This window comes from Salvelinus namaycush, chromosome 2 (assembly GCF_016432855.1).
Source record: "Salvelinus namaycush isolate Seneca chromosome 2, SaNama_1.0, whole genome shotgun sequence".
In the NCBI taxonomy this organism is placed as follows: Eukaryota; Metazoa; Chordata; class Actinopteri; order Salmoniformes; family Salmonidae; genus Salvelinus; species Salvelinus namaycush.
Window position 1 is genome coordinate 17252116 of NC_052308.1, and position 12408 is coordinate 17264523.

At 39.7% G+C, this 12408-nt stretch overlaps 1 protein-coding gene across 1 annotated transcript; it reads right to left on the reverse strand.

Moving 5' to 3' along the window:
- Window positions 1-1719: 1719 nt before the first annotated feature.
- On the reverse strand, window positions 1720-3471 carry LOC120020566 (specifically androgen-regulated gene protein-like). Its single transcript, XM_038964274.1, has 3 exons — window positions 3412-3471; window positions 3021-3216; window positions 1720-2942 (listed from the first exon to the last, which is right to left on the reverse strand). Exons 1-3 carry the CDS (start codon window positions 3469-3471, stop codon window positions 1720-1722), a joined length of 1479 nt encoding a protein of 492 aa, XP_038820202.1.
- Between the last annotated feature and the right edge of the window lie 8937 nt (window positions 3472-12408).

The window sequence follows — 12408 nt, forward strand, 5'->3', positions numbered from 1 at the left end:
TTGGCCTTGTGTTTTAGGTTATTGTCCTGCTGAAAGGGGAAATTGTCTCCCAGTGTCTGGTGGAAAGGAGACTAAACCAGGTTTTCCTCTATGATTTTACCAGTGCTTAGCTCCACTCCGTTTCTTTTTATCCTGAAAAACTCCCATCCCTGCCAATTACGAGCATACCCATATCATGATGCAGCCACCACCATGTTTGAAAATATGGAGAGTGGCACTCAGAGATGTGTTGGGTTTGTATTCAAAACAAAAAGTTAATTCCTTTGACATATTTTTCTGTACAGTCTTTCTTCTTTTCACTCTGTCATTTAGGTTAGTATTGTGGAGTAACTACAATAATGTTAATCCATCCTCAGTTTTCTTCTATCACAGCCATTATCCTCTGTAACTGTTATAAAATCCCCATTGGCATGGTGAAATCCCTGAGCAGTTTCCTTCCTCTCTGGCAACTCAGTTAGGAAGGCGCCTGTATCTTGGTAGTTAGTGTATTGATACACCATCCAAAGCCTAATTAATAACCTCACCATGCTTAAAAGGATATTCAGTGTCTGCTTTCTTTTACCCATCTACCAATTGGTGCCCTTCTTTGCAAGGCATTGGAAAACCTCTCTGGCCTTTGTGGTTGAATTATTACTTAGGTTTTCCATAACATATGGGTTGAATACTTATATAACCAATACATTTTAGTTATGTATTTTTGTTTATTTGTAAACATTTATATAATTTTCTTTTCACTTTGATGTTATAGAGTATTTTCTGTAGATCAATGACAAAAAAAATCACAATAAATCCCTTTAAATCCCACTTTGTAAAGCAACTACATGTAAGGGGGTGAATAATTATGATAGACACTTCTCTGATCTGCTTTAAAAGAGTGTTCAGTGACTGATTCTGCGACAACAAAATCATAGAAAAACAATGTAAAAATATAATGTTGTTAAACAACTGACATGAAAATTAAATTGCGGTAACAGTAAATTAGTGCTTTTTGAGGTCGGTTCGGTTTATATATAGCTGCTGCCTATGCTGTCTGACTTAATCACTATTTTAGTAGTTCTTCAAAGTAAATAAGGCATACTTAGATCAAATATTTTTAGGTAGATATAACTCCCGAAGCAACTACTCTCTATCCCTTCTGATCGAGCATTCTTCTGTCTCTTCTCTTGCCCTCTGTGTCTGCCACACACTAACGCAACGTAACAGGCGTAAAACAAACACACAGACGGACAAGTAGGCGCAATGGATTATCATCATTGTAGTTAATTACCATGTTTTCTATGTAGAATATTGGCCGTAACTATGTAGAATATTGGCCTGTTGGAAACTACAACTCTCCACAGTTCAGTTCAGGCTTCACACAGTTCAGGCTTGATCTGCTTTATCGCTAGAGAAACTGTGCAATGTTTATATTGAGCTTACAGAAGAAGAAAAAAACTGAACAAAATGGAATTCAAATTATTGAAACTAAATGACAGTTAATTGCCCGGAACTACTGAGTAAATTAAACTGCAGTACTCTCTTAAAGAGAGAAACGGAAGAAAGAGGCCAGTCTTTCCTGAAAAGCCAGCATGTTCAATGCTCAAAATATTTACAGAAATCGGTTCAATCCCCACTTTTGTCTGCTTCCCTCCCTAAGGTGGTGGAAGTGTGTTTCATTTGATACCCTCTGTATATCTGTTTATCCACTGGGCAGATATTCTGGCTGCCTTCTCTCCGGGCCTAGTCTTTCAGCAGCCCCAGCTTCCTAAGTGCCTCTCGTCTGTCTTCTCCCATGCTGGGCATCATCACCACACTGAAGCCTGGGCAGTGCAGGGTCTTGTGGGGGGACACTGGCTGAGCAGCGGGGGTTGTTTCCACCTGTTCTGAGGCTTTGTTGGGAGCAGATGGGGTGCAACGTCCACCCTCCCTCTGGCTGCCCAGGGTGGCGGAGCAGGGATCGGAATGTATCCCATGGTCGGCCATGTAGCTCCCAAGCCCCATCCCTGAGCGCTCCAGGGTGGCAGCTTTGACCCCACTGGGTTTGGACGGGTGTGAGAGGGGGGCGGTGGGCTGCTCCTCACTAGAGCGATGGAGGAAGCTGCTGCTGCTTTTTACTGGCCTGCTGTTAGATTCTCTGGGTCCCTGGGAGGTAGTTGAGGGCTGGCTTCTTGTTGGGTTACCATGAGGTGGAGCTTTGACTCCCACACGGGCTGAAGTTAGTTCCAAGGAGGAGTGAGATTTGGAGGTGCACAGGGGCGTAACAGGCTCAGGTTGTGACTCATTATTGTCTCTCAGGAGCCCCAGCTTTTGTAAGGCATCATTTCTCACCTTCTGTGGGTCCGACAAACGCCTGTCCCTGGGCAATGAGCCCAAGGAAGGGGCACTGGAGTCTGTAGTGGGGTTAGCAGTATCCCTTTGGGTATTCACAGCAATGTGGGAAGGGATTTCTTTTTTTTTGGGGAACACGACTGGAGGACTGGCCTTGTGCTTGCTGGGCTCCCGGGGGAGTATCCCTTGGGCTGGGGTGACTGAGCGGCCTCTGGGTGTGCTTCCATGATGCGGGTGAATGGGTATGTCTGATGCAGAGGGCTGCCTGTTCCAGTCTCTGGTCTCAGCTGTGGGACTTTGAGGGGTTCTCTTCATGGAGGCACTCTTCCTCAGATGCACTAGGGCTTCATAGGACAGAGGGCCTCTTGGTGAAGGAGGTGGTCTCTGACCAGGGTAGTCTTTGGGCTTTGACGGAGGGGGAATCACAACAACATTGACCTCAGGGGGTAAACAAGGGTGGTTGCCCTGACATGGCATGTTGTCCAAGGCAGTGACCTGGGGCTTTGAGAGAGAGTTCTCCTTATCTTGGGGTATGCCTGGCCTAGCCTTTGGCAGGATGCAGGAGGTGCTGTTGGCCAGAATGAACGGAGTAGGAACCAGGTAACCGTTCTGCTCTCTGGGATATTTTGATACATCTGAAAGAGAAACAAAATTCTCATTAGATGCTTTCGATATTCAAGAGGATCTAATTCCCTCCTGGGCAGGTCACTCACTGTTGAGTTTGTTTTGGCCCATGGAGGCAGAGAGGTGGGCCATCTTGGTGGCCACATTGCCAGGGGTGGGCAGGCGGTCAGGCTCATCATTGGATAGTCCACTGTCCTCCTCAGTCTCTAGGGACTCTATGGTCTCTTCCAAGAACATGAGACATGCCCTCTCCTCAGCAGACAGGTGCTCAAAGCTATCGTCACTCTGCAAGACACACAAGACCAATTTAAAAACACTTAAAACCCCACAACACGCTTACGGTATTGTCAATTCAGTTCATTCTGAGCTGTTTAGTTCTATGTGAGACGCAGTCATTTGTCATAAAATGTATTTAGCAAAACTTATTTTGCAGGTTCAGGAATATACCTTGAGAAATGTGAGGATAACAAATGTACTTACAAATCCAGAGTTCATGCTGACAACACTGTCACAGCTACCTGCACTGTCCATGCCAGTCATTGTCTCTATGGCGACACCACCCGGCCATGTGTCACTCTTTGGCATTGTAAGGATGAAGGAGTCCAAGGTAGTAATAGAAGTTGGTAGTAGAAAACCTTTCTCTCTCTCTGTTAAAAATAAATACAAAACAACTTCATTAATTACACTTGGGTACTTTGATAATTCCACACATTCCTATTTCACATGTTCTTATCTAATTATCCACAAATAAAACTTAGCTAATCAATTATTATAATCCGTTTCACATAATCTATTGTCTCCCTATCAAACTCTCTCTCACACACACACCTTTCTAAACCTTTTTATATCACAGTCAGGGTATCCTGGCTAAATCTATTTCTGTGAGATATTTTAGCTAACTACTCTTCCTGGTCACATGTGACTCAGATTACAGCACACACTACTCTAATCTCCTTCAGAAGGATCAATTTCAGCAAGAATGAAAGGCAATACAAATGATATCTCTCCTTAACTCTACATCCTACTTAACCATATACCTGTTGGGATAGATAAAGTAGCCTTGCTTGTTTGTTAAATTATGCCTTTGAAAATGTAGAATGATGCAGGTAATTGTTGAACAATGTCTTTCACACCATTTTCCATATTATGTGTGAATACACAACAAACAAACAGATGTGAGATATGAACCTCTAATTAAATGGTCTGAGAGTCTGATATCATAATAAAGTACTCCCTGATTGAGGGGTGTTTTAGAAGAAATGGAGTGGTTTCAACACCTGAGTGGGTCAGTAGAGAGACAATAGCAGTTCTGTTCTGTTCACTGCTCAGGATTTGTCATGTTACTCCATACCAGGCCATTTCCCTGTGGAAGTTAAGTCCTCTATCCACATGCATTTATGTAAAATCTCTATCCAAATCTCTATCTGCTCTTGAAATGTGATTTTGAATGTAACAATGTTCGTGATAATGTTTATTGTCTTTTAATCTGTGCCAATCGGGACTGATCTAATGCAAATAGCAGGGCAGTGGCACCTCAAGCAGACAATGTAGAGCACACAGCCTCATCTATTCTGATTCACAACAAAAGAGTTTGACAAAAATGAATAATACAGTCGATACTGGATAGAAAAGTAATAAAATGTCTTATCTGTGGTTATCAGTCTCCTACTGTATAACACATTCCAATGTTCCCTATAGATGTTTCACTAGATATGAGATATGCAAAAGATATGAAATGAATAACCTCCATTGTGTTTTGTGTTATATATTTCAGAGGTTTAACCAAGACACACAAAAGACTTGAACCCTTATGCCCCTATCATGCCAATGTGTATGATCAGCCTGCCCTATGGGTGAAAGAAGGGAAAATAGATGCAGGTTATCACCACACAGTATTATCAGTTGTTGTACAGTATTTACAGAGATTAGCTATGTCCCGCAGGTGCTGTGACAACATGCTAATTTCCTCAGAATGACAGATCTCAGATCATCTAGTTAATCATTACTTCAACTCACCACTTCTGACATAGAAGTACATATACTTATTAGCGAGAACAACGTTCCTGTCAACTGCTCAAAGGGCTTACTCATGGTTTGGCTCATTTTGAATACAACCCATTTGTGTCTGTGATGGTGAGTCACCTGACACACAATGGAAAAACAAATGTGTCATTCTCCATCAATTCAGGACTATATTGTAAACATTGTTGCATGATTTGCTCAAACATACACATGCACTGGGGGCAATAACATAATAAGGGGATTAACACTTTGTTGTCATAAAGCAGGTTAAAAGTTGCGAGCAGATATTCAACACCATGGTCAATGTCTTTTTCTGATCTTGACACTCCCATTGGACTCAGTATGTTTGTACAGAGGCAATTGTATAACTAGTGAGTAAATGTATGCCGTGCTGGTCTTGTGTCTTATTCAAGAAGGTCAATTGATCTGTATTATCAATAGTTGCCATACAATCTAGGCAATATACAGTAGCCATGCAGATAGTTTACAGCTAAATCTATGTAGGCTATACATTTGTTTTAATTTCAAGAACCATTCTGAATCATTATTTTATCATATAAAAATATACAAGTAGCTATTCTCTATTGTATTATAATTAAGCTTACCAGTAATTTGTTGCAATTTTACAGGATTTGTTCTAATAACCCCACATTCCATCAATTGTGCAGGGCTTGTCCGTCCACCTGTTGCCTGCCTGTACCGTCTGCGCTTCTGTTCAGCACCTTGCTACTACAGGTGATAATAAACCATGTGCTACACATTCTTAACCAATCATAGCACAGTACACCTAAGCTGTTGAGGCTTCATTCAAGCTACACATCTATGTAGTAGTAGGTTAATTATATGTTTTAGTGGTGTTAACCTTGATCCTTGAATCGGTAAGCAATTTTGTTATAGTATCTACAAAAAATGCCTACCACTAGTGTTTTATATTCTCAGAATACCTGTGTAGGAATGGCCCTGAATGTAGCGGTGTGTCACTGTTGTCATGCACAGGTTTCCAATCCTATTGTTGGAGATTGAAGGTTCCTTAAAATAACATGTCTAATCCAGTTGGCAATGATTACATTGATTTAATCATGTTTGTAGGATTGGGATTCATTATAACTGCCTTTGGTCAGTGAATAATTATGGACTGTTTAGGCTATACAGCAAACTATCAACCAAGATAAAATATTACCCATGACAAAATATTAAAGTGAATCTACAAAGTAAATTGTGCAAGATAAAAAAATATATACAGTATATATATACTGCAATAGCATTGCCTTGTCATAGCCTTTTTGCTGACATCCTAAAATACTTCCAATTAAATATTCACTGGCTCATCAACGTGAGTTTGAAATCAATCCCATCTGCATTGTACAGGGTTTATCATAAGGAAAACAAATCTAGGCAGCATTACTGTATTCAGTTAGGGGGGAATTTTGTCCTGAGTTAAGTGTGCGTAAATGGAACATAATTCCCTTTTTTCCACTTGTCTCTCTATGCATATTCTGACCTTGAACTTAAGCATGAAAAAAGCATGCTATTTACACGCTATTAGTTTGGGACGGAAATCGAATAAATGAAGGTGTGGTGGAGGTTTGTCTACAGGTAAGCTATATTCTGACCTTGACTTAATCCCATAATAATTCCACCACCTTTATGAACGAGGAAACCATGAATAAGGTATAGCAAACAAACCTGTTTCTGTCATGTTTTGTCATTGATTATCATGTCTTGTCCCTGTGCTTCCCTTCTATTCGTTTCCCTCTGCTGGTCTTATTAGGTTCTTTCCCTCTTTCTATCCCTCTCTCTCCCCCTCCCTCTCTCCCTCTCTCGCTCTCTCTCTCTATCGTTCCGTTCCTGCTCCCAGCTGTTCCTCATTCTCCTAACTACCTCATTTACTCTTTCACACCTGTCCCCTATTTTGCCCTCTGATTAGAGTCCCTATTTCTCCCTCTGTTTTCCGCTTCTGTCCTTGTCGGATCCTTGTTTGATGTTTGCTGTTCTGTGTCCTTGTTCCGCCCTGTCGTGTTTTTGCCTTCTTCAGATGCTGCGTGTGAGCAGGTGTCTATGTCAGCTACGGCCTGTGCCTTCCCGAAGCGACCTGCAGTCTGTGGTCGCGTCTCCAGTCGTTCCTCTCTACTGACGAGAGGATTTCAGTTTTCCTGTTTTGTATTTACCTAAGATAATATCCAGGAGTATCGTTTTTGTTTAAGACTGGAATAAAGACTCTGTTTCTGTTAAGTCGCTTTTGGGTCCTCATTCACCAGCATAACAGTTTCAAGTGGGAAAAGCATCTACCTTATTTTTCCCGATAGAAATAACATTATTCTCCATGCACTGTAATTTACAACTTGATGGGAGATAAGAGCTACGTAAATGAGTAATCCGTTTTGGAAAAGGGAATTGTAAATATAAATTACACTTATTTTTGATCTATTTTACCTCTATTTTACAAATGTGAAACCAGTCATATGGCAGCAAACTGGAGCATATCAACATATCAATTTTCCCACTGTAAAGTTTATGAAATACTGTGCCATTATGCAGAATTTAAATTGTACAGCTTTTTAACTTGCAGGGATGGGCATTCGAATGTCTTAATTATAGGCTACCGCGGATTTCTGTTTCTATCATATTAAATATTAACCACTATCCGTATCGACCATCCGTAGGCTTGATAAATCTTGTTAGGGATAGCCCCTTTTTTTCAATTTTCACCTAAAATGACATACACAAATCTAACTGCCTGTAGATCAGGCCCTGAAGCAAGGATATGCATATTCGTGGTACCATTTGAAAGGAAACACTTTGAAGTTTGTGGAAATGTGAATTGAATGTAGGAGAATATAACACAATAGATCTGGTAGAAGAAAATAAAAAGAAAAAAACAACATTTTTTTGGTATTTTTTTCTATCACCATCTTTGAAATGCACCAGAAAGGTCCCAAATCTATCCATCACTCTGGTTGTGAATTCCAATGGTGTCCATAAGAGGGCAGTAGTGTATGGGCAAAGTTTCCGACTGATAACTTGAAATATGAGCAAGCTACATGACATTTAGTGTGAAGTTACCAGGTGTCCTTCATGATTTGCCCAAATGTATATTTACATTACATTTTTCTGCAAGAATATCGTCAAATCTGTGTACTTGGACTTTGATTTAGCTTTTCCAGTATTAGTAGCCATATTATAAATTCAACATTTGCAAAACACCCAGTTTTCATAACTCTCTAAAGTCTTGCAATTTTTGTCCAAAAGGAAAAGGCTTGCTGTATGCAAGGTTAGCAGCAAAATTGTGCGACAGATACGGGGTATACTTCCGCATACTCCCGTAAAGCCCAGCTCATTGGCTATCTAGTTAGCTTTGTTTGACCCCGATTGGTGCTTATTTGACAAAGTCAATCAAGTGAAGACTGCCCGTGTCATCGGCGCGCCATGAAGGCGTCGCTCTCTGACCAAATTTGGTGTCCTATAGGATATACTACACTCCTAATGATAGAGTGAAGTCTGGTTATGTTCTAGGATCTCTGAGGAATAAATAATAACGTCATTTGACTGGTTGAAACAACGTTTAGGGTTAGATTTTCACAGATTCCTTTCTTTGCAAATTGAACGAGTGGAAATACAAAATCGATTGTGCATGCTATATATATGGACATTTTTAGGATATAAAAAATGATTTTATCTAACAAAACGATACTTCATGTTATCTCTGGGACGATAAATCAGAGCAATATTTCAGAATGTAAGTACACATTTCACCTTCAGAGGTGAATTTATCAAACCTGTCGCGGTGAAAAGTGTTTTGTTGTTTTGAGCTCTCCTCAAACAATAGCATGGCATTTTTTCGCAGTAATAGCTACTGTAAATTGGACAGTGCAGTTATATTAACAAGAATTTAAGCTTTCAGCCGATATAAGACACTTATATGTACCGACATTTGTTGTTTCTCTCAAATCTGCGATCATGACACGACACTACATGATTTACAACTGTCCCATTGACAGGATGCCTATCCCTAACAAGCTGAAGCTTATAACCACACATGTTCAACTGCCAATTTACTGTTAGTTCCCTTCAGTTGATATAGCTTACATTATCATTCCATTTAATACATTTTTTCCCGTTTACCTTCATTTGCTTCCTCTGTAAACGCCATCAGGCCGTGTGGTTGTTGCTGAGGATCATTAGTAACAGTTGATCATAAAGAAAAAACATGTAGGCTACTTTAATCATCAGACCAAGCCGTAACAGTTTGAACCTGATGCATGGCGCAATACTTGCCCGTGTCATCACACAGTTCCATAGTTAGTGCAGGCAATAGACGAGGGTATAGCCTACTATTGTACACTATTCTCCCTATTATAATTATATGTACAGTTGAAGTCGGAAGTTAACCTACACTTAGGTTGTAGTTATTAAAACTAGTTTTTCAACCACTCCACAAATGTCTTGCTAACAAACTATAGTTTTGGCAAGTCGGTTAGGACATCTACTTTGTGCATGACACAAGTCCTTTTTCCAACAGTTAATTACAGACAGATTATTTCACTTGTAATTCACTGTATCACAATTCCAGTGGGTCAGAAGTTTACATACACTAAATTGACTGTGCCTTTATACAGCTTGAAAATTCCAGAAATTCCAGAAAATGATGTCATGGCTTTAGAAGCTTCTGATAGGCTAATTGACATAATTTGAGTCAATCGGAGGTGTACCTGTGGATGTATTTCAAGGCCTACCTTCAAACTCAGTGCCTCTGCTTGACATCATGGGAAAATCAAAAGAAATCAGCCCCAAAAATTCTAGACCTCCACAAGTCTGGTTAATCTTTGGGAGAAATTTTCAAACACCTGAAGGTACCACGTTCATCTGTACAAACAATAGTATGCAAGTATAAACACCATGGGTCCACGCAGCCGTCATACCACTCAGGGAGGAGGCGCATTCTGTCTCCTAGAGATGAACGTACTTTGGTGCGGAAAGTACAAATCAATCCCAGAACAACAGCAAGACCTTGTGAAGATGCTGGAGGAAACGGGTACAAAAGTATCTATATCCACAGTCAAATGAGACCTATATCGACATAACCTGAAAGGCCGCTCAGCAAAGAAGAAGCCACTGCTCCAGGTCGACCGATTAATTAGGGCCGATATCAAGTTTTCATAACAATCGGTAATCGGCATTTTTGGAAGCCGATTAGATTGCACTCCGCGAGGAGACTGCGTGGCAGGCTGACCACCTGTTACGCAAGTGCAGCAAGGAGCCAAGGTAAGTTGCTAGCTAGCATTAAACTTATCTTATAAAAAACAATCAATCTTAACATAATCACTAGTTAACTACACATGGTTGATGATATTACTAGTTTAACTAGCTTGTCCTGCGTGGCAAATAATCAATGCGGTGCCTGTTAATTTATCATCGAATCACAGCCTACTTCGCTTAACGGGTGGTGATTTAACAAGCGCATTTGCGAAAAAAGCACTGATGTTACACCAATGTACCTAACCATAAACGTCAATGCCTTTCTTAAAATCAATACACAGAAGTATATATTTTTTTAAACCTGCATATTTAGTTAAAAGAAATTCATGTTAGCAGTCAATATTAACTAGGGAAATTGTGTCACCTCTCTTGCGTTCTGTGCAAGCAGAGTCAGGGTATATGCAGCAGTTTGGGCCGCCTGGCTCATTGCGAACTGTGTGAAGACCATTTCTTCCTAACAAAGACCGTAATTAATTTGCCAGAATTTTACATAATTATGACATAACATTGAAGGTTGTGCAATGTAACAGCAATATTTAGACTTATGGATGCCACCGGTTCGATAAAATATGGAAATGTTCCGTATTTCACTGAAATAATAAACGTTTTGTTTTCTAAATGATAGTTTCCAGATTTGACCATATTAATGACCTAAGGCTTGTATTTCTGTGTGTTTATTATAATTAATTATATGATTTGATAGAGCAGTCTGACAACAATGTCAAGGTATTGGAGTGGCCATCACAAAGCCTTGACCTCAATCTCATAGAAAATTTGTGGGCAGAACTGAAAAAGTGTGTGCGAGCAAGGAGGCCTACAAACCTGACTCAGTTACACCAGCTCTGTCAGGAGGAATGGGCCAAAATTCACCCAACTTATTGTGGGAAACTTGTGGAAGGCTACCAGAAACATTTGACCCAAGTTAAACAATTTAAAGGCAATGCTACCAAATACTAATTGAGTGTACGTAAACTTCTGACCCACTGGGAATGTGATGAAAGAAACAAAAGCTGAAATAAATAATTCGCTCTACTATTATTCTGACTTTTCACATTCTTAAAATAAAGTGGTGATCCTAAGGCAGGGAATTTTTACTAGGAATAAATGTCAAGAATTGTGAAACTGAGTTTAAATGTATTTGGCTAAGGTGTATGTAAACTTCCGACTTCAACTGTACACTAACCTTCCAACATTACCATTGGTTGAAGAACTGAATGTGGCAATTTTCAGAATGTGTGTAAAGGCTCTCCAAACCATGTTTTTTAATGATTCATAAATACTTTCCTAAACCTAATAATGTACAAGAATTGGTGCTGAAACGGAGAAGAACATGCATATATTTAGATGGCTTTCTTTCATTGATCCCTAATATTCTGAAGCCGTTCTCTCGATATATTCTAGTGAGTCTGTCAACAAAATTCAAACTAAAAAGGTACACCGTCTTTAAAGGGATGGCTTAAGATAAATGTACTGAAAACCCTATTGAATGAAAACTCCACGAGAAAATCTGTTGGCCAGCAAGTGGGAGGATTTTCAGGGGTTGAATGAAATTTATTCTGAGCGTGAAAATACTTAGAAGTGCATAGGATAGGCGTACATTTCCTAAGTCTGAATCGGCCCCTTACTGATGGTGTCTAAGGTTACTAGAGCTCCACATTTCATGCCCTCATCAGAGAGATGCTTCACAACATAGAACTAAAGTGTAATCCAACAGAGAGACCCTTGTACACTGTTAGAACAGAGTAGCCTACATTTCAGTAGGGTAACAGCAATAGTATGGCTGCCATTCACTAAGAGATCTTTCATTAAAAAAAGGAGGACCAAGGCACTCTTCATATAATTAATTAAAATGCCTTTATTAGTATGGCATGTTCAATAGAAACAAAGTTTTAAAAATCAATTTTAAAACTTTGTTTCTATTGAACATGCCATACTAATGAAGGCATTTTAATTAATTATATGAAGAGTGCCTTGGTCCTCCTTTCTTTTTGATGACCAATTTACCCCTTTTACCAAAGAGCACCTTCTATCTACCAAAATGTACTATTGTGTACCTTAGTTCCCTTCCTCCTCTTTCTACTAGAGATCTTTCATTGGTTGACAATACAGTATCAATATGTAGGGCTTAAAGCACATTAGAATCTAAAACCGAATACAAAAACACATTCACTCAAATAATATCCTAAATGATTTATTTTA